The 26978-nt window shown below is 38.3% G+C and overlaps 1 protein-coding gene and 1 pseudogene across 2 annotated transcripts in view; both read right to left on the bottom strand.

The window, feature by feature from the left end:
- Positions 1-1057: 1057 nt before the first annotated feature.
- LOC306666055 (HLA class II histocompatibility antigen, DRB1 beta chain-like) lies at positions 1058-25922 on the bottom strand (annotated as a pseudogene). Its single transcript, XR_013766707.1, has 5 exons — positions 25821-25922; positions 8910-9173; positions 6896-7177; positions 2130-2240; positions 1058-1403 (listed from the first exon to the last, which is right to left on the bottom strand). The product of XR_013766707.1 is annotated as an HLA class II histocompatibility antigen, DRB1 beta chain-like (transcript).
- Positions 1058-26978, bottom strand: part of LOC306666044 (H-2 class II histocompatibility antigen, E-S beta chain-like) — a 100645-nt gene continuing 74724 nt past the window's right edge. The window contains exon 6 of the mRNA XM_079147854.1: positions 1058-1403. Coding sequence (XP_079003980.1) covers positions 1390-1403 — 14 coding nt within the window. The 3' untranslated portion in view covers positions 1058-1389. The remainder of the gene's footprint in view (positions 1404-26978) is intronic.

Here is a 26978-nt window from a genome sequence, read left to right as displayed (position 1 = left end):
ACATGAAACCTAAAGGTGCAGTGGGTGTCCTACCATCTCAGGATGGCAGGTGTGCTGAGGATGAAAAGATAAGCAATAAAGGTCTAGGATTCTTGGAGAGGCCACTGGCCCACTGATTTGAGCAGCCCTGAAGATGTCCCACAGTGGATCACAGCAAGTTATAGAAAAATAGAACTAATTAGTGTGGATTTCCTGTTATTTTTACTATAAAACCACCTTCATTGAAAAAAGTGTGCCATTGGTTTTAATTCAACCTTGTAATCTCACACTGCAGGTCTAAAATAACATGAGACAAGTCATTTCTTCATCTGAGGGAACAACCTAGAGTAAAGTTGCAACCCTGGGATCTAAGAGAACAGACATCAATCAATATCTGTGCATCAAATTTCTATAGGCAAATCTGCATTATACAAATAATTCATAATATGACTTAAAATATTTTATATAAATTTTTAATATTCATAAAATTAAAAAGGAGCAGTGGAGAAATTGTGTCCAAATGATTATTGCTTTGAGATAAACTTCTGAACTGATTATTTGCTCTTTGAATTGACTTATATTGGAAAATGACTCTTCAGATGGAACACAAGAGCAGAACCCTCCACCTTCTCATCGAATTCACGTGCCTTTCCCAGAAACTGCTTCATAAAAGTATATTAATGGAGTCTGTGAACTTTGATCATAACTTGATTTGCAAGTTACACAATGTTTTGGGCAAGCACACACAAAAAAATTCTGATTTAGTTTTATTTTTCTAGCTTGTTTTCTATCAAATACTTTTCATCAAATTTGCTTCAGTTGTTATAGTCAGTGCTGATTTTCTGGCATTGACTTTTAAATTTTTGAACCAATTTTTAAATTGACAAATAAAAATCATGTGTAGTCATGGTGTAGAGTATTATGTCTGATATATCTGTATGCTTGGAAAAGGATAATTCCACCTATTTAACAAACGGATTACCTCATATACTCATACATAAATGAAAGCCATTATTATATTGTGATGCAGTCCTCCATTTCTCTTTTCTATTTCTTTTCCTTGAAACTTTGAAGTAGATGATTTTTCACTTCATGTTTATTTGAGGAAAATGTAATAAAGTAATGTGGCACAGAGTGAGTTCACACCCACTGGATGCAGTCAGAGTTGAATACTCAGGGGCCAGGAGAAAATGGAGAATAGGACCTCCTGGGGCTGTACTGGGGTTTCCAGGTTAGGTGCAGGGGCTTAGAAAGCCAGCAGGGAGGACATGTTCTGTGGGATCACTGAATCAGAGGGAACCGAATTCTGAGAAAGCACTGTCTCTGTGGAAGAAGGAGAGCCAGGCAGGACCTTTCCATGACATGGAGAGGCAGGACATGGGTCTTTCCTGCAGTGTTGTCACCTGCTCTTCAGCTCAGGAGTCCTGCAGAAGGCAGAGGACAGTGGTGTTTCAGTTCTAACTCTGTAGATGGCTTCCTTTCCCCTCTCATGGCCTCTCATGACAGCACTGCAGTACAAAGAGAACAAAATTCTCAAGTGTCCCTGAGCCAGTGCTACTTGAACAGGCCTTTTACTAAGTGGAAAGAAGACTTAGAGCACACTGCCTGGTCAGAAATTTGGATTCAAAGCCTTTCCCATTAGATCTGTCTCAGGTCTTGTCACCTCTACCTTCTATTGTAGGGAAAGCAAATCTGTCTCTGAGAGAGGATTAAAGGACCTCACTTGTTGGTTGAAGTCTGGGGCATCCTGGGAAGATAGATACTTAAAGATGCAGAGGCACATCTGCCCCGACCTCACCACAACCCACACCAGCCAGGGCAGAGGGCTGAGCACAAATTGAGAGTGTGTGACTAGGAAGCTTCTGTCACACAAACGCAATATTTAGCAGCTCTTCTTTCATTTGTCCCAGGTTCTTGACCCAGTATCTCTAGTTGTTAACCTTTCTTTTATCTCTATAAGCCACAACCCCTTAGGTTTTGACAGTTACTATAGACTCTCGATTTCCAGTTTTCTAGGAAATTTGAAGTCACCCGAGGAAAGAAAAACTTTGTACAAGGACACTGATCTTCTGAGAACTAACCTCAGCAAAGCCCTGTTTCTTCCCCCAGAAATGTCTATAGAGAGTCTCAGATATAAACTGACTCCTTACCCTTCTGATTCCTGTAGTAGATGAACATCCCCACCACAAGGAAGAGCAGACCCAGAACAAAGATCCCAACTCCACTTAGCATCTTGCTCCATGCAGACTCAGACTGTACCCCTGAGAGAAGAAGCCAGGTTTAGTGATTTTTGCCCCTAATGCATCTCTCACAGAGACCATGAGAGACAGAGCTTTGAGACTGGAGGAAGAAGGCTCAACTACATTCCTGGAAAGACAGATTTAAAAATCACATTGAACAACTATGAGATTCATGCACTGAATTCATTAAAATGTCATCACCCAGGATCTGACTTCCTTAACAAGACTCCTAAAGCACAAGAAGTAAAATCAAGAATCAACAAATGGGATGGATTCAAACTAAAAAGCTTCTTCTCAGCAAAGGAAACAATAAGTAACCTGAAGATGGAGCCTACAGAATGGGAGAAAATCTTTACCACATGCAACTCAGATAGAAATTTAATCTCCAGGATATATAAAGAACTCAAAAAACTAAAACTAAACACCAAAAAACCAATTAACCCAATCAATAAGTGGGCTAAGTAACTGAATAGACACTTCAGAGAAGAAATACAATTGATCAACAAATGTATGAAAAAATGTTCAACATCTTTAGGAATTAGAGAAATGCAAATCAAAACTATTCTAAGATTTCATCTCACCACAGTAAGAATGGCAATTATCAAGAATACAAACAACAGAGCCTGGGGGTATAGCTCAGTTGTAGAGTGCTTGCCTTGCATGCTCAAGGCCCTGGGTTCAATCCCCAGCACTAAAAAAAAAAAAAGAAAAAAAAATACAAACAACAATAAATGTTGGCGAGGATGTGGAGAAAAAGGTATACTCATACGTTGCTGGTGGGACTGCAAATTGGTGCAACCACTATGGAAAGGAGTATGGAGATTCCTCAGAAAACTTGGAATGGAACCACCATTTGACCCAGCTATCCTACTCGTCGTTTATTCCCAAAGGACTTAAAATCAGCATAGTACAGTGATGCAGCCACATCAATGTTTATAGCAGCTCAATTCATAGTAGCTAAACTATGAAACCAACCTAGTGCCCTTCGACAAATGAATGGATAAAAGAAATGTAATTTATATGTATGTGTGTGTGTGTGTATCATATATGTGTGTGTGTGTGTGTGTGTGTGTATCATATATATATATGTATGTATATAATATATATATGATGGAATGTTACTCAGCCTTAAAGAAGAATGAAATTATGGCATTTGCCTGTAAATAGAAGGAACTGGATAATATTATGCTAAGTGAATAAGAATAAGCCAGTCCCAAAAAACCAAAAGCCAAATGTTTTCTCTGATATACAGATGCTAATTCACTATGGGGGCGGTATCTAGGGAAGAACAGAGTTACATCAGATTAGGTAGGGGAGAGTGAAGGGAGGGGAGGGGGTTTCAGGGTAGGAAGGACAGTAGAGTAAATCAGACATTATTACCCTGAGTACATATATAACTATATGACCAGTGGGATTCTACATCATGTATAACCAGAAGAATGAGCAATTATATTCCATTATATATGATGCATCAAAGTGCATTCTACTGTCATGTAAAACTAATTAAAACAAATTTTTAAAAGAAGTCATCACCCTTGAAATAACACCTAGTCTGGGATCCAGAGAGGTTACACAGCTTATTCAGGATGATAGAGATAATGAAAGGAAAACCTGAGACTGGCCATCTTGGATGTCAGCAAGATCCCTGCATTGCTTCTCTTCTAATAACACAATGAACAACCCAAAGCAACAGCATCAGAAACCCAAAGGGGCAGGGTCTGGAGTCAGGATAAGAAAGTGTCTGTTCTGGAACATTCTGGGTTCATTGTATGAAAACAAGATCCAAAGTACCATGAGATCAAAGAAAAGAGGCATACAGATATAGGATCTCACAGAGTGCAATTAGTTGTGGGACTTATTGACAAAAATGTGGTCCTTGGCAGCATCAAGACCAAGTGGATCCCACAATTTGAGGCAGAAGTAGGGCATGTATCTAAGTTAAGACAAAAGTGACTTCATCCAAGCCAGAATACCTGGTTGTTTTAAGCTAATATAAAAAATTTAGGCACTTTCTCAGCACCAGAGACCAGTTATAAAGCTCTACATACCACTCTAACAGTTGTTATTAGTCATTGTTTGCTGGGAAATGATGCTGGAAAAGTCATGTAGTGCTACTTCAGGCAATCACGACAGCTATTACTCAAGATGGTTGCAGTCATGCCAAGCTGATTCCACCCCAATAACTATCTCTTACAGTTTCACACACAACTTCTTCTTGAGACGTGCTCTAATCTGTGAGGGGTTTAGTGTTGTATAGTCAGCACATTTTGAAGACGTTTGTCTGACTTGTAGGAAGAGTCCACAGCAACAACAAAAACATATGCACAAAAAGAGAGAAAAATTTGTGCAAATCATAATAATATTCAATTTCTTCCACCAGAAATCCGTGAAATCAAACTGACAATTTAGTATGTCTTCTGTAGAAGGGAAGGTTCAGACAAATCGCTGGGTATGTGTTGGGTTAAGTGCTAATCAGTACTTAGGAAAGCTTGCAGTGGGATAAGAAGGACTCTAAAAGAATGTGATAATGAGGAAACTGGAAAGGGGGAGTTTGTCACTTCCCTTACCTCCAATATTAAGGAGAAGACCTAAATAGAGTTATCTGGTCATAAAGGAATGTACTCATAAAACTCCTGAAAAAGTTATCTGTGGAGTGGTATGCAACCTATCACATATATACTCCCTGCTTGTGGGCATAGCATGGCCCTTCACTGAATCCTGGCCCCTTATCTCCAAGGAGTAAGTAATAAAATGTCCAAAACCTCTCTGTTGAGTTCTCCAAATTTCTCTCTATGGAACTGATAAACAGTATACTTGGCACCTTTGCAGCCCTGGGTTGAACACTATGTGACATGAGGTGTGTGATACCAGGGATATACACACAGCATTTTGTCTTGATAACAGCACAGCTTCCAGGAAGTGCAGAAAAAGACCGAAATTACAACTATGGATGGAAAAAGAAATACTTAATAGGGGCTTATAAAGCTACACACCATCCAACAAGAAAATACTGTTGGCATCATCTCTGTTAGATAACATAGCAGTGGCAGCTGGTGGTTGGTGTGTTGGAGCAGAGCACACACGTTGGCTAACAGGATGGGGTCTGTGAGCAATTCCCAAGACTAACAGTGAGATGCCTATCAGACCCAGATTGTCCTGAGGTATTTCTTTTAGCCCACTGAGGGCATAAGCTATGACCACAGGTCCAGAGTCCAACAGGATCAACAGGGACCAGGTTAGCTGTGACCAAAACCTACAGATACTTTTTGTACTCATATTGTCCATTAGCTGCTCCAATTTTTTCCTGTCTCAAAGCAGACAGAATCATTGACAGGTGATACCATAGCAACAGTTCAGATACTTGGGTTATCCAGCTCTATACATTTGTATACCAAGCATTTTCAGATATGAAGGTACTTGTACTTAGGAGATCATAGGTACTGGGCTGCCCATCTGCTTCTGCCACCATGGCATCTAACAGACAGGTGGGTGAGGAATAATTTCACAGGTAAAGGGGCCCAACATTTTCCACAATAAGTTGTTGAAAAGGATTGTTATAAATATATATGCCACTTATTTAGAGTAAGGGCCTGTATTATAGTGGATTGAGGCTGGTGAAATAGGCCATCTGCCTACCTTGTTTTTAATGTGGACCAGTTCATACTGTGACCAGTAAAGTCTTGGTCAGTGACTCCAACTGTAATAGGGCATTGTAGAAACTCCATTGTAAAGGAGTGTGTCTAGTTTCTGCTTCCTTCTAGAGCTGTGACCAAAACCCTAGAGGTACCTTTCTTCCTTGTTCTTGCCAGAAGGCCCAACTCATGCCATCTTCTATATTGTGACATCTAACTGTATCAGCATGATAAATAGTGGGGTACCCAGAGCATGCATCTGGTCTACCAAAATCTTGGCTTTTTCAAGGCTTACTGCTGGGGAGCATCTAAGTCCTTGTGGCTTCCTTCTTAGTCAGTCAATGTAGTGGGTCCAAGCATTGAACTAGATGATGAATGAACAACATGGTCTAGGTATGAGGACTAGTCACGAGATGCCAGGAGATAGAAGGAAAAGAGGGAGACAGACTAGAATTGCACAGAGCACAATCTATTAGTAGAAGCAGCTTCAAGCAGAGCTTATGATTGGGATCAGAAGGTGAGTATACATAATACTTAGGACAAAAGTAATTTCATTGAAGCGGGAATGTATCTGGTTGGTTTATCTTCAGTTACTATAAAAGAGAAAGGGCATATTTCTGGTTCCACAGTCTGGTTGTAAAGTTGCACATACCACTCTAATGGTTTGTATATTTATAATTTGCTAGAAAACTATGCAGGAAAAACCAACTCGGATTACTCTGGTGCTATCATGGTGGTACTATTCAAGATGGCTGTGGTCATGCCAAGCTGAATCCATAAAGTAACATTAACCTACAATATTATGGGAAGGTTCAAAACACTCACAACATCTCTTTGGACTACTGGGCATAATTGCTTCCCTAAGGCATATATGTGTTTGTAGGTACAATCACAGGGCTACCCCATGACCTATGTTACAGGAAAAGAAAACATGGAGCAAATGAAATTATGGTATAGGGAGAAGAGAAATCTTACACTCAGAGATTAACCAATTCTCATTCTTGGTGGATAGGAATTTATAAGTTCAGGAAGCTTCTCACTCACTCCATTCCACTGTGACAGGACTCATCAGGCTTGGGTGCTCCACCTGGCAGCTGTAAACCTCTCCACTCTGAGGAACTGTTTCCAGCATCACCAGGACCTGGAAGGTCCAGTCTCCGTTCTGGATCAGGCCTGTGGACACGACTCTAGCCTCCTCCTCCTGGCTATTCCGGAACCACCTGACTTCAATGTGGCCTGGGTAGAAGCCACTCACAGAGCAGACCAGGAAGTTGTGGTGCTGTAGGGGTTGCGCCTTCTTCGGATACACAGTCACCTTCGGGTTAACTATGGGAGAAAAGGTGGAGAGAATAAGTCAGAAAGGCAGAGTCATTCTCCTTGGTCGGCTGCCTTTCTTTTTCCTTCCAATGCCAGGCTCAAGTGTGGCAGGTCTCCTCAGAGCTGGTCATTGGCCTAACAGTGTCATGTGCCTTGGTTTTAATCCTTATAGCAGGAGCTCATTAATTTGAGACAGTTGGAGAAAATATTCTTAGTTTTGTCACAGCTTGAAAAAATATTCATTATTGAATTAAAATGTTTACCAGTTTTGCAAAACATATAGGGTGTTAATCGAAAGTATAATTTCTGAGCTGCTTGAGTTTGAATTCAGATTTTGCCACTTTTTTTTGGTACTAGGGACTAAACCCAGAGGCAGTTAACCACTGAGCCACATCCCCAGCATGCCCTCCCCTCATTTTATATTTTATTTAGAGACAGGGTCTCACTAAGTTGCTCAGGGCCTCACTAAACTGCTGAGGCTGGCTTTGAGCTCATGATCCTCCTGCCTCAGCTGCTGGGATTACAGGTGTGTGCCACCACACCTGTCTTAGATTTTGCCTCTTACTGGTTGATCCAGAAGAGTTGTTTTCTTTTTCTTTTCTTTCTTTTTTTTTACATTTCTTTGTGCTTCAGATTTCCCAATAAAAGAGTCTACTGACACTATAAGCATTAATGTACCTAAAATATGTAAAAACATCTTCAATATATGTTAGGTGTTTATTATCCTTGTTTACTTTGAGGAAAAAAATATGACAAAGTAATTTGGATGGAGCCTACCCATGCTACCTTGATGGACTCACATCTTGAGGGCTCCACCCTGAGAAGCAGGGACTCTCTGAGTCCCGAGGAGAGGGAAAACAGCAAGGAAAGTCATTCCCTTTAAAGTTGTATATTGACACTTTGAGGATGAATCCCTCTCCTTTGCAAATCAAGCACACCTACTACTGGAATTGCTATTATTTTATAATTATCTCTCTTTTTAGCTGATGTTTGAGGCCTAGACATTAACATGTGTTAAGTGCCTGTGATAATCCCTGACATAACCAATTTCAATCATGCATTTTTTATAAAAGGAGAAACCTGGGGGAAACATTTCCTAATACTACAAAATGACAGATTTAAGAATAATTGGTTAATAATAACACTGTTACAGAACATTTCATTAAATAAAAACGTTTAAATTATTAGCATAGAAAGCAATAAAATAATCAAACTATAAAGCCATAAGGTGAAGTAAATGCTGAAGCAAATATCAACAAGGTGTTTATAATCTTACTGCAGAGAAATTTCTCCAAATACTGAGAAAAACAATAGGATACCAGAGGTAATAAACATTAGATAATTATCAGAACAGATGACAATTAGACAATAAATGTGAAAAATGTCCAAGAACTTAGAAATAAAAAACTGGATATAAAAAATAAGAAGACATTCATTTTAAACTAAGTATTTGGCAATATGGTGAAAAAAAGATCTAATAAAGGAGAATGAGAGGTAAATTACCATACTATTCAAAGAAAAAAATGTCACTACTTAAATGCTATTAGCATTATATAAATATAGTAACATCAATATGTCAAAGAACAAAATTATAACTTGAAAGCCAGTTTCATAATCGTTTCAATTATGTAAAAATACCTGTGCTAATAAGTCAGAAAAATAGGAAGTTCTCTGTCTCTCTTTCTCTCTCTCTTTCACGCACGCACACCCACCCGCCCGGTAGCTCCAGCCGGTTACTCACCTCTCCGCTTTAACATTAAGCTAACAAATGCTTAGTGGTTTCTGCACCTGTCCACAGCGGCGCGGTAATTGTCCAGGATGTCTTTCTGGCTGTTCAGGTCCTCAGCTATGGGCCGCCCCAGCTCGCTCACTGCCCGGAACTCCCCCACATCGCTGTCGAAGCACAGGAGTTCCTCATGGTTAAAGATGTATCTGGTCACGTGCCACACCCGCTCTGTCCCGTTGAAGAAATGACACTCAGCTTTCATCTGCTGCAGGAATCGTGCTGTGGGGACAAGAAAGATGGGTCTCAAGCGGGCTTGCTGGGAGGAGACTGTCGGTGAAGGCAAAAGGAGGGTGGCTTCCTGGGGAGGGAGGTAGTGGAGGGCACTAGGACACCCCTATTTGACTTGAACCTGCCCCCAACTCCAAGTATTAGCACCCAGGGTTCATCTCTCATCTGACTGAGACAGAGAACCAGAAGTGATGGGGACACACCCCTCATCCCATGCCACCTATACTGCCTGTCCTTGGTGCTGGGCATCCACCCTAAAGACCCTGTTCCCACCTCTCATGTTCACAGCTCCTGACCCTCCCCTTACCTAACACCATCTCTCTGTCATTCTCTAAATTCTTATGCTGACCCTGTACTGCACCTGAGACTCCAAAGAGGGAAAAACAGACAGCCCCTCCACATCTGGAGCTTAATTCAATGACAGTTATGCAGGAATGAAATATGTCAGAAGAAAAGTGTGAAGTCCTGTTAGCAGAGAATAGCAAAAAGATCTAAATGACAATATGGTTCCAGAAAAGAAATACTTTTCAACTAAAAAAAAAAAGAAAGAAAGAAAGAAAGATGTGATTTGAACTAGAGGGAGAATGTGGCATATGTGTATGTTTTGGGGAAAAGGGAAGTTCATGTCAGGTAAAGGGTGATACCATGTGAGGAAGCTTGAAAGAACTAATGAACTTCAAGAAACTCGAAGACACAAGGCACCAAAGCACATAAATGGAGATGGGGAAGGTAAAAGACAGACTGGAGAAATCATGGGAGCAGGACACTTAAGAGCCTATGGTGGATTCAGGATTTTGGATTTATACTAAGTAATGGCAAAACACTGAAGAGGTTCAAGGAGAGTAAAATCAGACCCTAATACAGGTCCACAATCTCTTTTTTGAATTTCCAAATCCTGGGAGCTCAGAAAATAAGATGTTTTTATTTTATTTTTTTCCCATTTATTTATTTTTTTAAATTGTAAACAAATGGGATACATGTTGTTTCTCTGTTTGTACCTGGCGTAAAGATGTTTCTAAAAAATGTGATGCAAAATGCCATTGCAAAATCTGACTTGAGGAGGTAAAGGTAAAGATGTGTCTCAGCGCTATTAAGTGTTAATCAGTCACATGTGCTTCTGTAATTGCAATATATAGAAATGTACATGTATTGTACAAATGTAGTATGTATGTATGTATATGCATACATATGTATATATAATTTTTTGGTTTTTCTATTTAATTGAACCCAGAAAAAGTTTTAAAATTGTAGTTAAAAGTGAGACAAATGAATGCAATAATCTGATATTATTCATAGTACAGAGTGTGGACTAACTGGTTAATTTTGATGAATTTTACTGAAAAATATTTGTAGCATTCATCAGTATTTATACCTTACAAAGGAGAGTTAACAGACAGCAGAAGGACCAAGAACTCATGAAATACTGAAAAACATTGTATAAAGAAAGAGATGAAAAATGAAGATCTTGAACTTGTATTGATCAAATGGATTCAAGAAAAAAGCGGTGAATTGATGCAACTGTCAAGCTGCGGTTTGTTTGCTTTGTAATGAAATAAACTAAAACAAACCACAAAGAACTGAATTGGAAAAGTAATGTTTAAGCACCAGGTGAACAGAATTTTTAGAAATAGCACAATGCAAACTAATGTTTTCAACCTCATCACCACTGACATTTTGATGCAGATAATCTCTCAAATGTCTCCTGGTGAGGCCTTGCAGTGAGGTGTTGCATATAAAACTGTCCCTAGGTGAGCATTAGTGGTGTAAAGCAGCTGAAAAAAAACATGGTTGAAAAGCCAGTAGATATTATGAAGCAGCTGAGATCTCCTTGGAAAAATTTCCCATTGGACTATTTGACAAAAGTCTTGTCAGTGAACAAATTTATTTGGCTGGAAAAATGGCCATATACTGGAATCACATTCCTTAAAAACATTCAAAAGGCCCAACATGAAAGTATTAAAGCTATTAGAGATTCTAACTGAACTATCCTTGCATGTGATAATGCTCACCTCAACCAAAAGGGGCAGTGACTGGAAAAAGCCCAAAATCCAGTAAAAGTATATTTTACTTCTGCATTATTAAAAAAAAAAAAAAAAAAGAAAGAAAGAAAACACAGACAACCAGAGATAAATATTCTAACTGGTTCAACAGCCACTTTGTATCCTTGGCTTAAACCTGTTTTACAGATTGTTGTGCTGTGAGAAAACTATAAAATTTTATTATCTGTAAAACCACAGTATAAACTATTCTCCTAAACTTCTCGCCAAAATTGAAGTTAGGGCTTTTAATCTTCCCAGTATTATACCTGTGTTGAAATCTTATGACTAAGAAATCTTAAAAAAAAAGAGTGGGGGCATCCCATGTAAATAGAAGGGAGAGCGTAGAGCAGAGGAAGTGGTTTGAGGGGGAGAGAGAAAAGGGCGGCAAAAGGAGGAACTGCTACAGAACAAAATTGACTAGACTGTGTTACGTACATATACGGCTATACCCAGTGAATCTCTCCTTTATGTGTATCTATAAACCACTAATATTTTTTAAAAAATTGTAAATAAATAGAAGGAAGATCAGTAGAGTAGGGAAGAGGATCAGGGGAGGGAGGAGAGGATTTAAGGGGAAGTACTAGGGACTGAAATGGAGCAAGCTGTAGTCCAAGTATGTATGATTATGTCAAAATGAACCCCATTATTATACATAACTATAATGTACTAATAAAACATTAAAATGATATATTTATGTTTTAATGATACTTATTTTAAAAAGAGGAGGTATGAATAGTTTTTAAACTCTATGTTTAATGCAGCCTAAAGAGGCTTAAAATCCACAGCTTTCTGAAAGAAGTCAGATGCTAAGAGTTTATTATGAAGTTAATAAATGATAAATTAACTTTAACAAATGTTTGGTACAGACTTGGAACTGTGCTTATGATGGCAAATGAATTAGCAGATAAAGATTTTGTCAACTATCATGCCACTTCGAGATATGAGTTTAAGAATACAGACAGAAAACTGAATCTCTAGAGGAGAAATGTCCCTGTTGGAATGTAGAGTGGGCAACTTATGAATGGTTCATGAACAGGACAAAGGGACAGAAAGGGTCAAAATGCTTGAGGCTATTCAACATCCCATAAATTACTCTGTAACTTTTCAGTTCCCCCAAACTTTCTGAAATACAGTGAAACAGGAACAAGACCTCAGTAAAAAAGAGTTCATTAACCTCATGAGGTTTGGGGCTAAGGTTTGACTGTGCCATACTGATCATCTGAGTGACCAGGAGACATGGCTATAAGCTGAAACCTACATACCAGACCAGAACCCTAATGGGGAAACACAATCTTGCTCGGTATTCCCCAGTCATGAGGGAATCTGGCACCGTTGGATCATACATATTCTACCTAATGTACCCTAATAAAAACTAACCCTACGTTATGCTCTGGCTATATGTCTTACTCCTTTTATTTTCTAATAACGCTCTTCCTCTCCTTGATAAAACCTGTCATGTTCTTAAGTTCTTTCCTGTGATGTGGTCAAGAGCCTGAAAAGCCTGGGTAAAGGTCTCCTCTATCTCTGGAGAGACCCCCTTGTACTCCCATATGTTAACATTTAAATGGGGAGAAAATCATATGAATATCATGTATGATAAAATTTTATAAGATAAAAATCCAAATAAGTCAAGGTAAGCTGACATAAAATGAAACAAAACTGAGCATTATTGGGCATAACCTGAGTGGTGGGAGCATGGATGTGGGGACAATGAGCCATGGGTGGAAAGTTTCCTAAAGGAGATATGATGAGAATAGGAGACCAGTTAACTGACAGCCCTGAACAATATACATCCACCATGAAACCAGAGATAATTGTGTCTTCCTCAGAGTTTCCTTATAGACACACCTGAATGACTGGAAAGTCTTTGGATAGTAACCTGGAGAGTGCTGCTTTCTCTCTGATGAATCTTATATACTTGAAATCATGAAATGCCCAATTCAACTTGCTGGTGATGACAATAATGACCCTGATTTATTTGGGTTTCTGAGATCCTTAAGCCATCAGATGTAACAGGATGGTTATTTACTAACTTAGTATTTAGCTTAATGTGAGTCATATGAAGAAAAATGTACTAAAATACTATTTATCATCTTTATACCATAAGCATGGTTGTTTATAGGTTGGGGCATAGAAATATTGGTATGTTTAATTACAGGTCATTGTTCTTTGTCCCACAGAGTGTTTTATAATTAATTGGAAATGGATGGTTAACGTTCTAAAATCCCAAACCCTAATTTCTAAAGCACATCCAGCCTTAAGAGTTTCAGAAATGGAAATGTGGCTCTGTGTATACTTTGAGACTGTTGATCATAGTGTAGAGGATGATTTTGATACAAAAAATGGCAAAGGGGAAGTGAAGAGATGAGTTTGTAAGCTCCTACTGGAATAATCCAAGAAGATGACAATAGCTAGGACAAGAGCAGTGACCTGGTATGTAGATGAGATTTGAGAACTGCTTTGGACACAGTATCCATGGGACCTGTGGATGGATCGGATGATAATAGCAGGCATGGACATAAGTGTACACCATTCTTAATGCTTTGCACATATCATCTCTGTTATCTTTGAAGCAACTCTATGAAGTAGATATTATCTTCCTTATTTCACAATTGAAGATACTAAAGCACAGACAAGCTGCATAACTTTTCCATATTCATGTATTTAATGAAAAGCCAAGAGCAAGTTTTAGAAATCAGAAAATCTAACTGTGGTGTCCTGGTGTTCAACCACTATCTACACTTCATTTAAAACACCCTGGATAGATAATAGTCAAGATATCAGAATATGGTTGCCCTGTGTGTAGCTCTGTTACAGATAACCCAGTTCAATAAAGTAAAAACTGTATTTCAAGGACAGTGATTGAGGAAGAACCCTGGAAACCAGTGAGGAAGTATGGGAAACAGCATGGAGAGTCAGAAAGGCAATCTAGTAGAAAGAGCAAAGCAAACTGCAGTTGTAAACTCAGCTCCCTGGATTGTGGCTGGTGTGCACCTCACTAGGCAGAAGCAACATATGCAGCATCCCGAAGCTACAGAACAAGTGCTGTTATAGCCACAAGCCCAAGTCCCACCTCTGCCTGCCCTGTGGGAAGTAGGGAAGTTCTCCTTTTCAGCCTAAGTCTCAAGTTATAACTAGTGGTCCAAAGTTCTGACTTCCTCATGCCTGTCCATTAAGAGCTTGCCATGGTCCCAGTCACATCCTGCAGCTCCAGGACTGTAGCTGTCAGTGGCTCCTAACTTAATACCATCTGTGCTTTCCTGGTGGGAACTATGGAAGGACTTCTTCCCTGTCATGGCCTCAGGATTTCAGATGCTGTCCAAAGCTCCATGAGAATGTCATATTCATGTCCTACAAATTCAGAATCTGGTTATCGATGTCATAAGTCTTATCCCCTAGAGACCTAGAGACATTTTCATCTCTGTTCTGTAACTCCAAGACCACAGACACCAAAGCCACAAGCACCACTCATACCTCACACATTGAATCTAGGGAAGACCTTTTTCATGTCCTATAACTCTAGGAGCATGGATACCAGTACCACAAGAGAAAGGTTACCGGCACATGTCCTGGGGGACCTAGGGAAAGGCTCCATAGTTCACAGACTAGTAACTACAGATTACTGGTGCTGAAAGCTCTGGTACAATTTTTATTTGACTCTTGGGATGTGGAGAAGGGACCATCTGGGTACAATAGCTCCATAAAAATGGCTAAGAGTGCTACAAGTCCTAGCAACAAGTTTAAGTGCCCCCACAGGATCTAAAGTAGACCTTTCGTGTTCTACAACATTAAGTACATAGTTACCAGTGCCATACACCTCAGCATTTCCTCTACTTGTCCTCTGGGACCTACAGAAGGTTCCTCTCCCATCCTATGGTTCCATAACTGTGGCAGCTGCTGCACAGACCCAGTCATCCATTGTATTTATTCTGAGAGTTTTGCATAAGTTATCCTTTATATCTGTGTCTCAGAGACCATGTATATTTGTATCACACCATTGGAGTCAACTATAATTGCCCTAAAGGACTTGGGGATACCCCCTTCCATATCATGTACCACCAAGACTCTGGTAGGTACTGCCAAAAAGCTCCAGTGCCATCAGTGCTTAACTTTGGGAGCCTGAGGATTGATATTAATGGAAGATTATGTTTACTGCAAAGGTGTACAACATCCTTTATGAACCACTGCAGTCTAGACTACTGAGGCACTCATGGACACTGCTAAATCAATCAAAACTCAGAAATGACATGGAGATTACACTTTTGAGCTCCCCATAACTAAACACAAGGTACCTACCCAACTGATATCCTATATCCCATCTAAATGAAAAAGATACTTTCCTACGGAAGCTACTTCAAAAATTGGAAAAGCAAAATCATATCAAATGTGTAGAAATCAATTAGGGACCCAAGAAACATAAAGGGAATCATGACACATCCAAAGGAAAATAATAATTCTTCATTAATGATCACAATTTGAAAGAAATCTATAAAATGTCTCAAAAAATAATGACCCTAAAGAAAATCAGTGAGATGCAAAAGAATATAGAAAAACAGTACAGATAAATGAGAAAATATAAGAATTCAATCAAGAGAAAACATCTCTAGCAATTAGACAAAACAAGAAAAAGGAGAGAAGAATCAAGTTAAGATCAGAAAATAAAAAGAGGCAGAGTTATAAAGTATCTAAAAAAACTACTATGAACAATTATAAACTGGAAAACCAAGAAGACATGCTTAAATTCCTAAACACATACAGTCTACTAAAATTGAATCAGAAGACACAGAAAATCTAAACAGCACAATACTGAATAATGAGATTTAATGAATAATATAAAATCTCCCATCTAAAAAAAAGCACAGGATCTGATAGCTTTACAGATGAATGGTGCAAAACATTTAAAAATCGAATTCCATTTTCTTAAACTATTACAAGAAGTGGAAATGTAAGAAATGAAATGCCAAACTCTTTTTATGAGGTCAGCGTTATCCCAATACCAAAAGTAGACAATGATATGAGGGGGGGGGAGATATATATATATATATACACACAGAGAGAGAGAGAGAGAGAGAGAGAGAGAGAGAGAGAGAGAGAGAGAGAGAGACACACACACAGAGACAGAGAGAGAGAGACAGAGAGAGAAACTATAGACCTGGATTTCTAATGAACATAGATGCAACTTTTCTCAATAAAATACTAGCAAACTAAATTTAACAGCATGTCAAAATATCAAAACATTTTTATTAAGTGGATTCATCCCAGTTGTTTTTAATCAACTTTTTCACCACCGTGACCAAAAGATCTGACAAGAACAATTTTATAGGAGAAAAGGTTTATTTGGTGCTCACAATTTCAGAAGACTCAGTTTACAGATGGCCAATTTCATTGCTCTCATCCTCAGATAAGACAGAACATAATGGCAGAAGGGCATGTGGAGGAAAGCAGCTTAGAATGTGCCCATCAGGAAACAGAGTTCTGCTTACCAGAGACAAAATATATACCCCAAAGGTAGCCCCCGTGTCCTACCTCTCCCAGCCACACCCTACCTGCCTATAGTTACTACCCAGTTAATCCATTCAAGTGGATTAATGCACTGATTAGGTTAAAGCTCTCACAACCCAATCATTTCACCTCTGAATATTCTAATATTGTCTCACACATGAACTTTTGGGGGGACACCTCATATCTAAACCATAACACTAGATAGGGTTCCATATTCACAAATCAAAAATTATGATATAACATAAGGAAAGAATGAATTGAAGAATCCACATGATCATTTGAGTAGATGGAAAGAGAATTTGATAAGATTTAGCATTCCTTTCTGGTGCGTCTAGTGTGGCCAAACTTGCAGGTTCTGGTGAGGGGCAATGGGGAAAATAAAGACTCACAAATGCAGATTTTGAAGATAAACAACTGGGATCAGGTGGAGTGCTGCTCTGTTGGAGATGCAGATCTAAAGAGTTAGGCCAGCAATCTTTATTTATATATGTCTCATTATCAGGTTAAAGACTAAGCATTTTTCCTTGTACTCAGGAAAGTTACAGAAACTAGAACATCTATGTAGCTTTTCTACAGTTGCAATACACAGTTGCAAAGTGCAATGCTAGGAGTTTTGTGTAGCTCTCCAGAAAGTCCATTGTTTAAAGTTACTATAAAGTAGGCAAGCTCAGGCGAGAAGTGGAGCTGGTGAAACATTATGGTTGTCTAGCATAAGAATTCCTCTATTCCCAGGAGCTATGTGCCTGAGATCAAAGTCAGAGCTGATAGGACTCTTGCACAGAGCCTCCTCATGCAGGGCTTTACCATAGCAACCAGGCATCCTGTGCCCTTGCACAGAAACACTCCCAGGCACCAGGTGAACCGTAGCCATGAGGTCATCAGAGACCCCCAATCTCAGTCACTGCTCTCCCATTCTCTGTCACAGCTCTCCACACATTTCCGGGAAAAAACAAACAAACAAACAAAAAAAACAAAAAAAACCAACTCTCAACAAATTAGGTATAGAAGAAGCAGACCTCAAAACACTAAGGGCTACATATGGAGAACCCATAGCAAAATCATACCAACTGGGGAAAAGTTGAAACCATTTCTTCTAAGATCAGGAACAAGGATGTCTACTTCAACCACTATTACTTAATATATTACTGCAAAAGCAACTTAGCAATAGAAATGGAGAACATTCAGATTGGAAAGAAAGAAGTTAAATTATCCATATTTGCAGATGACTTGATTTTATACATAGAAAAGTGTAAATAGTCTATGACAAAGCTGTTAGAACTGATAAATGAATTCAGTCAAGTTGTAGGATACAAAATCAGCATGTAAGAAACAATATTGATTTATTTACTTAGTACTGGAGATTAAACCCAGGGCCTTTCACATGCTAGGCAAATGCTATACATTGAGCTATAACCCCAGCCCTTTGTGTTTTATTTGGAGACTGTGTCTCACTTAGTTGTCTAGACTGGACTCAAACTTGCTATTCTCTTGCTTCAATCTTCTTAGTAGCTGGGATTGCAGGTATACACCACTGTGCCAAGCTAAACATTAGCATTTTGTACACCAATAATGAGCTTGATGGAAAAGATCTTAAGAAAGCAATCACACTCAAAATAACTATAAAAATTAATATTTAGGAATAAATTTAATCAGGAAGCAAAAGTTTTCTATGATAATTATGAAACTGAGGAAAGAAATTATAGAGGACAAATAAAAATGTAAAGCTATCCTTGTTCATGGATCAAAAGAATTAGTATCATTAAAGTGATACTACCCAAAGCAATCTATAGATTCAAGGAAATTTCCATCAAAATACCAAAGACTGTTTTCAATGAAATTAAAAATAATCCTAGAATTTATATGGAATCACAAAAGACCCAGAATACTCAAAGTGATCCTGAGCAATGATAACAAAAAAATCTAGAGGCATTTACCATCCCTGACTTCAAAATACATAGACAAACTCATTGTAACCAAAAACAAAACAAAACAAAACAAAACAAAAAAACCCCAAGAAAACAGAAAACAAAACCAAGCCAAAAAACAACTGGCATAAAAAGAGACACATAAACCAATGGAACAGACTAGAGAGCACAGATATTAATCTACATTCAGAGAACCAATTGATTTTTTTCCTAACAAGGCCCCAAGAACACACAGTGGAGAAAAGACTTTCTATTCAGTAAACAGTGCTGGCAAAATTAAATATATATATGTAGAAGAATGAAAATAGATTCCTTCTTCTCAGTGTACACAGACGTCAATTCAAGATGGATCAAAAATCTAAATGTGATACCTGAAACCATAGAAGAAAACATAGAGGAAACATTTCAACACATTGGTGTAGCATAAGATGCCAAAGGTACAAGCAACAATAATAAAAATAGACAAATGGGAGTATATCAGACTAAGAAGCTTCTGCACAGTAGAGGAAATAATCAATAGAAGTAAGAGACAATCTACGAAATGGGAGAAAGAATTTGCAAACTATTTATCTGATAAAGGATTAATGTCAAGAATATGTAAGGTATTCAGAAACCAAAGACCAAAAAGAAAAGAAAAAGAAAAATCCAAAGTCATAAAACCTAATAATTCAATTTAAAAATGGGCTAAACAACTAAATAGATACTTTTTAAAAGAAGACATAAAAAAATGGCCAACAAGTATATAAAGAATCTTCAGTCTCCCTAATCATCAGGGAAATGAAAATGAAAACCACAACTGCTCCACTTAGAATGGCTATAATTATCAAAAAGACAAAAGATAACAAATGCTGGAGAGGATGTGGGAAAGGGGAGCTCTAACACTCTGTTGGTGGGAATGTAAATTAGTACTGTTGTTATGGAAACTGGTGTGCCTCAAGAAACTAAAATCAAGACTATTGTATGATCCAGAAACACCACTACTGTGTATACACATTTTTTTTTTTTTTTTTTTTTTTGGTACTGGTTACTTAGGGTCTCCCTAGTGGCTGAGGTTGGTTTTGAACTCACGATCCTCCTGCCTCAGCCTCCTGAGTTGCTGGGATTACAGGAGTGTGCCACTGTGTCCAGCCTACTGTGTATATACATTTAAAGGATATGAAATTAGTATATAAAAAAGATCCCTGCACTACAATCAACCTAGATGCACACCAGTGGATGAATGGATAAAGACAATATAGGACATATACATACATAAGGGAATATTATTCACTCTTCAAAGAATGAAATCCTATCATTTTCAGCAACCTGCATGGAACTGGAGGTCATTATGTGAAGGGAAATAAGCCATATACAGTAAAACAAATACCACATGTTCTACTCACTGGTGGAAACTAATAAGTCAAGAAGAGAGGAATTGAAGAGTGGTCACAAGAGCAGGTAGGAAGTTCAATAGGGATCCCAAAACATAGTTGGATAGGATGAATTAATTCTGGTTTTCCTACAGTTCAGTAGAGTAACTATTGATTAAAATAATCTGTGATACATTTAGGAATTAGTTCTGCTTTTTCTATAGCACAGTAGGGTAAATATCGATCAAAACAACTTTTGATATATTTTAAAATGACTCGAAGAGTATGAAATTGCCAACACATAAGAATAATCAGTGCTTTGAGAGAAAGAAATGTTTTACACTGGTTTGATTGTAAATTTGTTTCTCAATAAAAAAATTTAAATAACTTCCTTGATACAATTAAGTGCACATTTTCTGCTTTATGTTAAAACTTCCATGCAACATTCCATCTTATTTAAAGATTAATAGTAACCTCAAAATTCCTAAATCTAGTCTATTATTTTCAGTTAACCTTTCAATTTCATCATAGCTTGCAACAATATTAACCAGCCTTCTTGGAAACTTTGTCCTCCTTGTTGTAATGATTAAATTTGTTGTCCCTCACTGTGACACATTATCATCATATGCTCTCCTGAGCCATGCTGAAGTTAGTGCACAAGTTTTATGTAGAAACTGCTAATTTACCTCTGTAAGTTTATACCTGAATTTTTAGCCCTTTTGTTTTTTTTTTCTTTTGAGTATAGGAGACATGTGTATATAGAAATTACACATGGATATATGTACATTTTATATGTAAATACATATAACTGAAACCAATATGCATATGTACATATATATAAATTGAATTATATATTGGTTTACAAATACAAATATATCATGGTGACTCAAATATTAAATTTGCAATCATTTAACTCATTTCTTTGCCTTGTGAACCAGTCACAAGCTATATTAACTGATCCCTTACATCATCTTCTCCCCTGTTGTCTCTGCCGCTGGTCCACAACTTATCCATTGTAGCCAAGACTATTCATTCCTATGAATGGTCTCAGAGGTGTGTGTTCTACCTTTCAGTCTCCAGATGCCAATACTCCTACGATTACCAGGTCTGGTCAAACACAGAACTCTCAGGTTTGTCAGCAGGTCCCCAAAGAAGGAGAGAAACTGAGAAGTTGTTACACTCAGGTAAACAGTTTACAAGAAATGAGTAGGTCTCTAAACGGAGTAGCGACTTTCACAGAGCTTCCTTTGCTCTGGAGAAATGATGGTATACAGCAGTGATCACACTTGGTCTATTGCACTACTCACAAATTCTCTTAAGTCCCTTCTTGACAAATGAGAAAGGTAAAGCAAAACAAAACAAAAAAGTATGTGAAATTCTGTTCACTGTTAGTTCTTGTTCTCATTATGTCTGTGTGATAACAGTCCCCAGTCATGTGCCCAACTTAGGGTTGGCAGGATTAGCAAATACAAAAGGTCAGTTTATATTTGCTCAGCTCAATTATTATTATTTATCTGAAATACAAATTTAACTGAGCATGTTATGGGGCACAACTTAAGAACAGACCGATCACCACTGAGAAGTCCAAATTTGAGAGTCTTTATTAAGCCTGCCAGCTGACTGTCTCACACAATGCCCCAAAAAATGGCTATTGGGAGAACAGCCCCGACCACAGGGTTGTAGGGGTTCTTATACCAAAAATCACATTAATCATAAGTGTCTGTTGCTATGATTCAGAATTACACATTAACATCATGAGATCATCAACAGAGGGGGAAAGTGGGTCAAAATGACCCTTACCTAGGTACAAACTAAAGAATGGTTGCTAACATCCACACAATTACTGTTCACATGGTACATTGTTTAGGAGCAATAGGAATCAAAAGAGAGCAATTCTTTACTACATAGGAGTTGCCATTGTATATTATTAAACATGTCACACCAAGTAACTGATGATGGACACAGAGGTGGGGTGTTCCCATGGGAGAAGCTTATTTCCTACATAACATGGAGTCTCAGAGCAAAATGGAGTCTGTTTAGTCATTTCCCTTAGAGTCTGGCCTATGACATTCTCATGGAGTCAGATCTATCAGCCCATCACAATCATCCTGTATTTTATTTGGGAATCCTAGTCAAAGAAGAAATGGAGTTAAAACCATTCATCATGACCCTGTGTACATGTATGATTACACAAATGGTGTGAATCTACATCGTGCACAACCATAGAAACCAAAAGTCATACCCCACTTGTGTACAATGAATCAAAATGCAGTCTGTAAAAATAAAAACAGATAAATAAATAAATCATTTGTCTTCATCAACACAAGCTCATTAGAGCCTATACATAATATGAACCCGTGTCAAATTTTTCAATTACAAATGTAAAATGAATTAAAAATTTTTGAATATATTCATTCAGTTCTTGAATTTTCCCCCATCCTAAGACATATTTAGGTCCATACGGACATGAGAAACTTTATCAATAGTCCAGACCCCACTTAGGCACTATTCACTAATGGTGATAAAAAAAAAATCTCCAGAATCAGAAAATCTGAATCTCAGAATGCACTTTTTCACTTGGGTCAGTCTTTACCATCTATTATCCTTTTTCTTTACCTCTAAAATGAATTTAATAATGACATATTCTTACAGAAATATTGTTAAGTGTGACATTAAGTAGAAACTCTCCCTAGTGCTGGTCACATGATAAATATTTATTACTATTTTATTTTTATAGCCCCCATGAAGGAAAACTCATAGACCTTTGTATTCTTATCTTCCTAGAACAATTAATACCTTCAACATGATTTGGCAATTGTTTTTCATCAATTTTATCACTAATTACCACTTAGAGCATGTAAGGGCAGAAACTGGTGTATTTATAGTAATGCAGAATACATGAACTCAACACATGGTAAGTGTGCTAAGGCAAAAGAGAGGGGTCTTCCATATATGCTGATTTTCAGTGTAATCTGGGTTCTAGCACTAACTATGTGATATGTGTTTAACTTGAATTAAACATTCAAACATTTGAGTTTTAGATTCCATAGATACACATAATTTTAATTGCTGTATATATGATGGAATAGTTACTGGAATGACATGCTAAAATGTATAGGTCTACAAAATGCTACAAGAGTCCACAATGTCAGAGACCAAATTGTGTTGTTCATCAATCCATTCTCATCATTAGTGTGATAACTGGCATTTTCTAAATCTCTAACAAAAATTGGCCATATGAATAATTTATTTTTTCATAACCAGTCAGCACTGCCCAAGAGACCTCCAGTGCTTCCTTGCTAATGACTGACCATCTCTGTCTGGTTCTCAAGTCCTCTCACTTCTGTTCAGAATCTTTACTCTGTTGCTTTAGGTCTAGCTAACTCCAAGGTGCCAGAGCACAGTCCTTCCCTGAGACCAGCACGGTCCTTCCCTGAGACCAGACACTGGGAAGAGTCATCTCTACTCCAGCCTTCACATGTTCAGTTCTCTCTTCAAAAAGTCAAATCCAGTTTCCATCTTAGATATTCCACTGACTGCAAAGGTGAGGTTCAATAGATCCAGTGCTTGCTTCTCTGTCACATTGTCCCTTCACTTCCTCTGGTGTCTCACCACCACTGGTCACTCCCTCCTCTTTAGAAAAGTTTACTTTCCTTGACTTCCATGTGTCACATTCCCTCCAGCCTCACTGGTCCTCCTTCTCATCCCAGTTGCTAGCCCTCGCTTCTTGTTTTCTATACCCAGTCTCTCTCCCCATATAACCTCTTTCATGTTTCTGGAATTTTAACACATTATATGTGTTGATGACACTAAAAAATATCCCGATAGTCTAGGTCTCATACTGAACTGCAGTGTCTTACAGTCTGCTAACTTCTTGACAGCTCCACATAAAATTAAAAAAAAAAAAAACATTTCAGACTTAATTTGAACGAAACCTTTATTCTAACCACCCACTTGAAATTCCATCTTCCTTCAGTCTTCCCTATCTCAGTAAGTAGCATCACCATTGAGCTAGCTATTAAGACAGAATCCTCAGGGACAAGCTTGATTTCCTACCCTGTGGTCTTTGTTTAAACCATTAACAACTTATGCTTCAATTTACCCCAAACTGTCCACTTAATATTCATCACTGTCTTCACCACAACTGCACTACATGAAGCTTGCTTTCCCCGGAGAATTCCAATGTGCTCCTAAGAGATTTCCCTGCCTGCATGTGAGCCCCAACAATACCATTACTTCATAGCAGCTGCAATTATTTTTAAAAAGAAATTTAAATTAAATCTGCTCATAAACTCCCTGTGACTTTACATATCTGTTTAAATAAAATTGGAGTTTCTTGCTGGCCATCAGGACCTAATATGAAAGGGCTGCTCACTTCCTGTCCAATCCTCCCCATCCTGTACCACCCACTTACCCCAACACACACCTTGCTTACCATACTTCAGCCACTCTAGCCTAGTGTGTGTCCCTCAAACACAGCACACACCTTCCCACACTTCAGTCATTCCCCGGTTCCCTCTCCCTGGAACATTGGTCCTTTAGATAATCACTTGACTAGCTTCTTCGCATTATTCTTTTCTCAGCTAAATGTCCCTTTCTCTGGGAGGGTCCCTTAGACACTTGAACTGAAGTGGATGAATCCTGTTTTTCTGTCCCATCACCCTGATGTCTTTTTATTTTCCAGAGTATTTAGTATTCTCTGAAATTTTCTTCTTCATTAAATGTTTATTGTGGTGTCGTCTTTCTCCCGCATCATTGGATGAGATCGAGAGAGTCAAGGCCTTTCCATGTTATTCAAATAAAATTCTCTGAGCCCCCAAGAGAGCCCAGTACATAATATTTGTTCAGAAAAGAAATTTTGGTCTAAAAAAATAAACTCAAGTTTTAGGAATTTATCAATGTGGAGATTCTGGAAGGTAAGAAGGGGTTCAAGTGCCAATACTCTTTTATTCTAAAGACACACTATATCCCTTCCACACCTAATTGGATCTTAAGATGCATTTATTCTTTTTCCTGTTTCTAGTTGAAAGAACTAGATAGTGAAAAGAGGATTTAAAGTAAAAGGAATAATTTCATTAAGTTTAATCTCATCTGGTAGATCTCATTAGGTAAATACAAAACAGGAGGCCCATGTTCTTATCTTTTTCTGTTGGTAAGATCACTCCTGGCTTTCCATCTGGCTTTTTAGCTAATATTTATGGTTCAGGAAATTGTAATTGGCTAAATCTCTGGAACCAGAAAACTCAACTAAAGCAAACTTTGGGACTTTCAGAACTCTAAAATGTGTCTATGTGACAATTTAATTACAACAGAGCAAATACCAAACCTTTCAGAGGCAGTAGGAGGTGTTCTTTGATTGGTATTTCAAAACTTCTAAATGAGCTCAATAATCTATTGCTACCTCTCTCAAGGTGAATAATTCCAAATGAAAGGAACAGATCAATAAATTAGAATAAGTAACTAGCACTTGCAATAACAGAAATCAAATTAAGGCAAATTATGGCAAATGCTGCCACCACTGTTTATTCTTGTCCATCATCTCCCTCTACCACTCCCCTCACTCCCTCTTCCATACTCTCTGATCTTCCCTTCTTCACCTCCCCATCCTTCCCACTTCTATCCCTCTGGTCCTTCCCTAGTAGCTCCCTTTAACACTTAAATGACGGGAAATGGAAGCAGACATGTTGCCTATACACCTCCTCAGACTAAATCAGAACCTTTAACCATAGTCAAAGATTTTCCAAACTCCCCAAACCATTCTCTTGACCTTGAGTGATATTTTAGCACTTACCAACCTGGATTTTCAGATATTTACCAACTTACTCACATGCTTGTCCACATGGCCAGGCATATATGTCAGCTGTGGATGGGAAAGTCCCCTTAATGCTTCTTAAGTAGCTGACAGACTAGGAACTGACAAGAGACAAAGAATAGCAAGAGCCTATTAAGAGCCACTCCTTTGATTTTTGCCCCCATCAGGTGAATTGCAAAACCATCCAGTATTGCACTCAAAAAAGGACTGGTCAGTTCTTGATTACTGCGATAGATTTGATAAACTGTTTTAGTCAGCTTTTTTTTTTTTTTTTTTTTTCTTGCTGCTGTGACCAAAAGACCTGGCAAAAACAATTTTTAGAGAAGGAAAAGTTTATTTTATTTAGTTTTTTATTTGGGGCTCATGGTTTCAGAAGTCTCAGTTTATAGAAGGCTGACTCCATTCCTTGGGTCTTGATGTAAGGCAGAACATCATGGCTGAAGGGCGTGGCAGAGGAAAGCAACTAGGGCCATGGCACCAGGAAGCTGAGAGAGATTTGCTGAACAAGTACAAAATATATACCCCAAAATTGTGACCCGAGGACCTGCCTCCTCCAATCACACCCTATCTACCTATAGTTACCATCCAGTTAACATCCAGTTAATCCTTATAAGGGGATTAATGCATGAGTAGGTCATAACTCAATCATTTCACCTTTAGACTTTCTTGCATTGTCCCACAGATATGAGATTTGGGAGGACACCTCACAACTAAACCATAACACAAACCTTTCAACAAAGCTCATTTAACTTGATCTTTGTAGCTAGATTTTCTTGAGGCTCTCAGCACCTGAATTAAACAACATTGTCTCAGTTGGGCAGCAGACTGTACCCATGAAATAGCTTCCCTAGCTAACCAATTGTCAAAGACCCTAGAAGAAGAATCTAGAGTCACGGAGCCTTAGATTGCCAGGAGAGAACTGCCGAACCAAAGGCCCTCTAATGACCACGAGCATAGAGGGCCACCCAACCACCCCTGCATCTCAGATCAAGGCTGCCTCTTTTTTGTGCTTACAGGTCATTTTTAAATAGGACTGTCTTAAATACAAACACTGGTTACAGTAAACCCTCATAAGGTTATATCACTCTTCCCCTCGACAAAATTAGTGCTGTTTCAGGGACATCCAGAGGATATTTCCCCTACTTAAAACCAATAAACTAATGGAAGTA

Source organism: Sciurus vulgaris (genome assembly GCF_902686455.1).
Source record: "Sciurus vulgaris genome assembly, chromosome: 7".
NCBI classification, from domain to species: Eukaryota; Metazoa; Chordata; class Mammalia; order Rodentia; family Sciuridae; genus Sciurus; species Sciurus vulgaris.
This window is presented reverse-complemented; position numbering and strand designations above follow the sequence as displayed.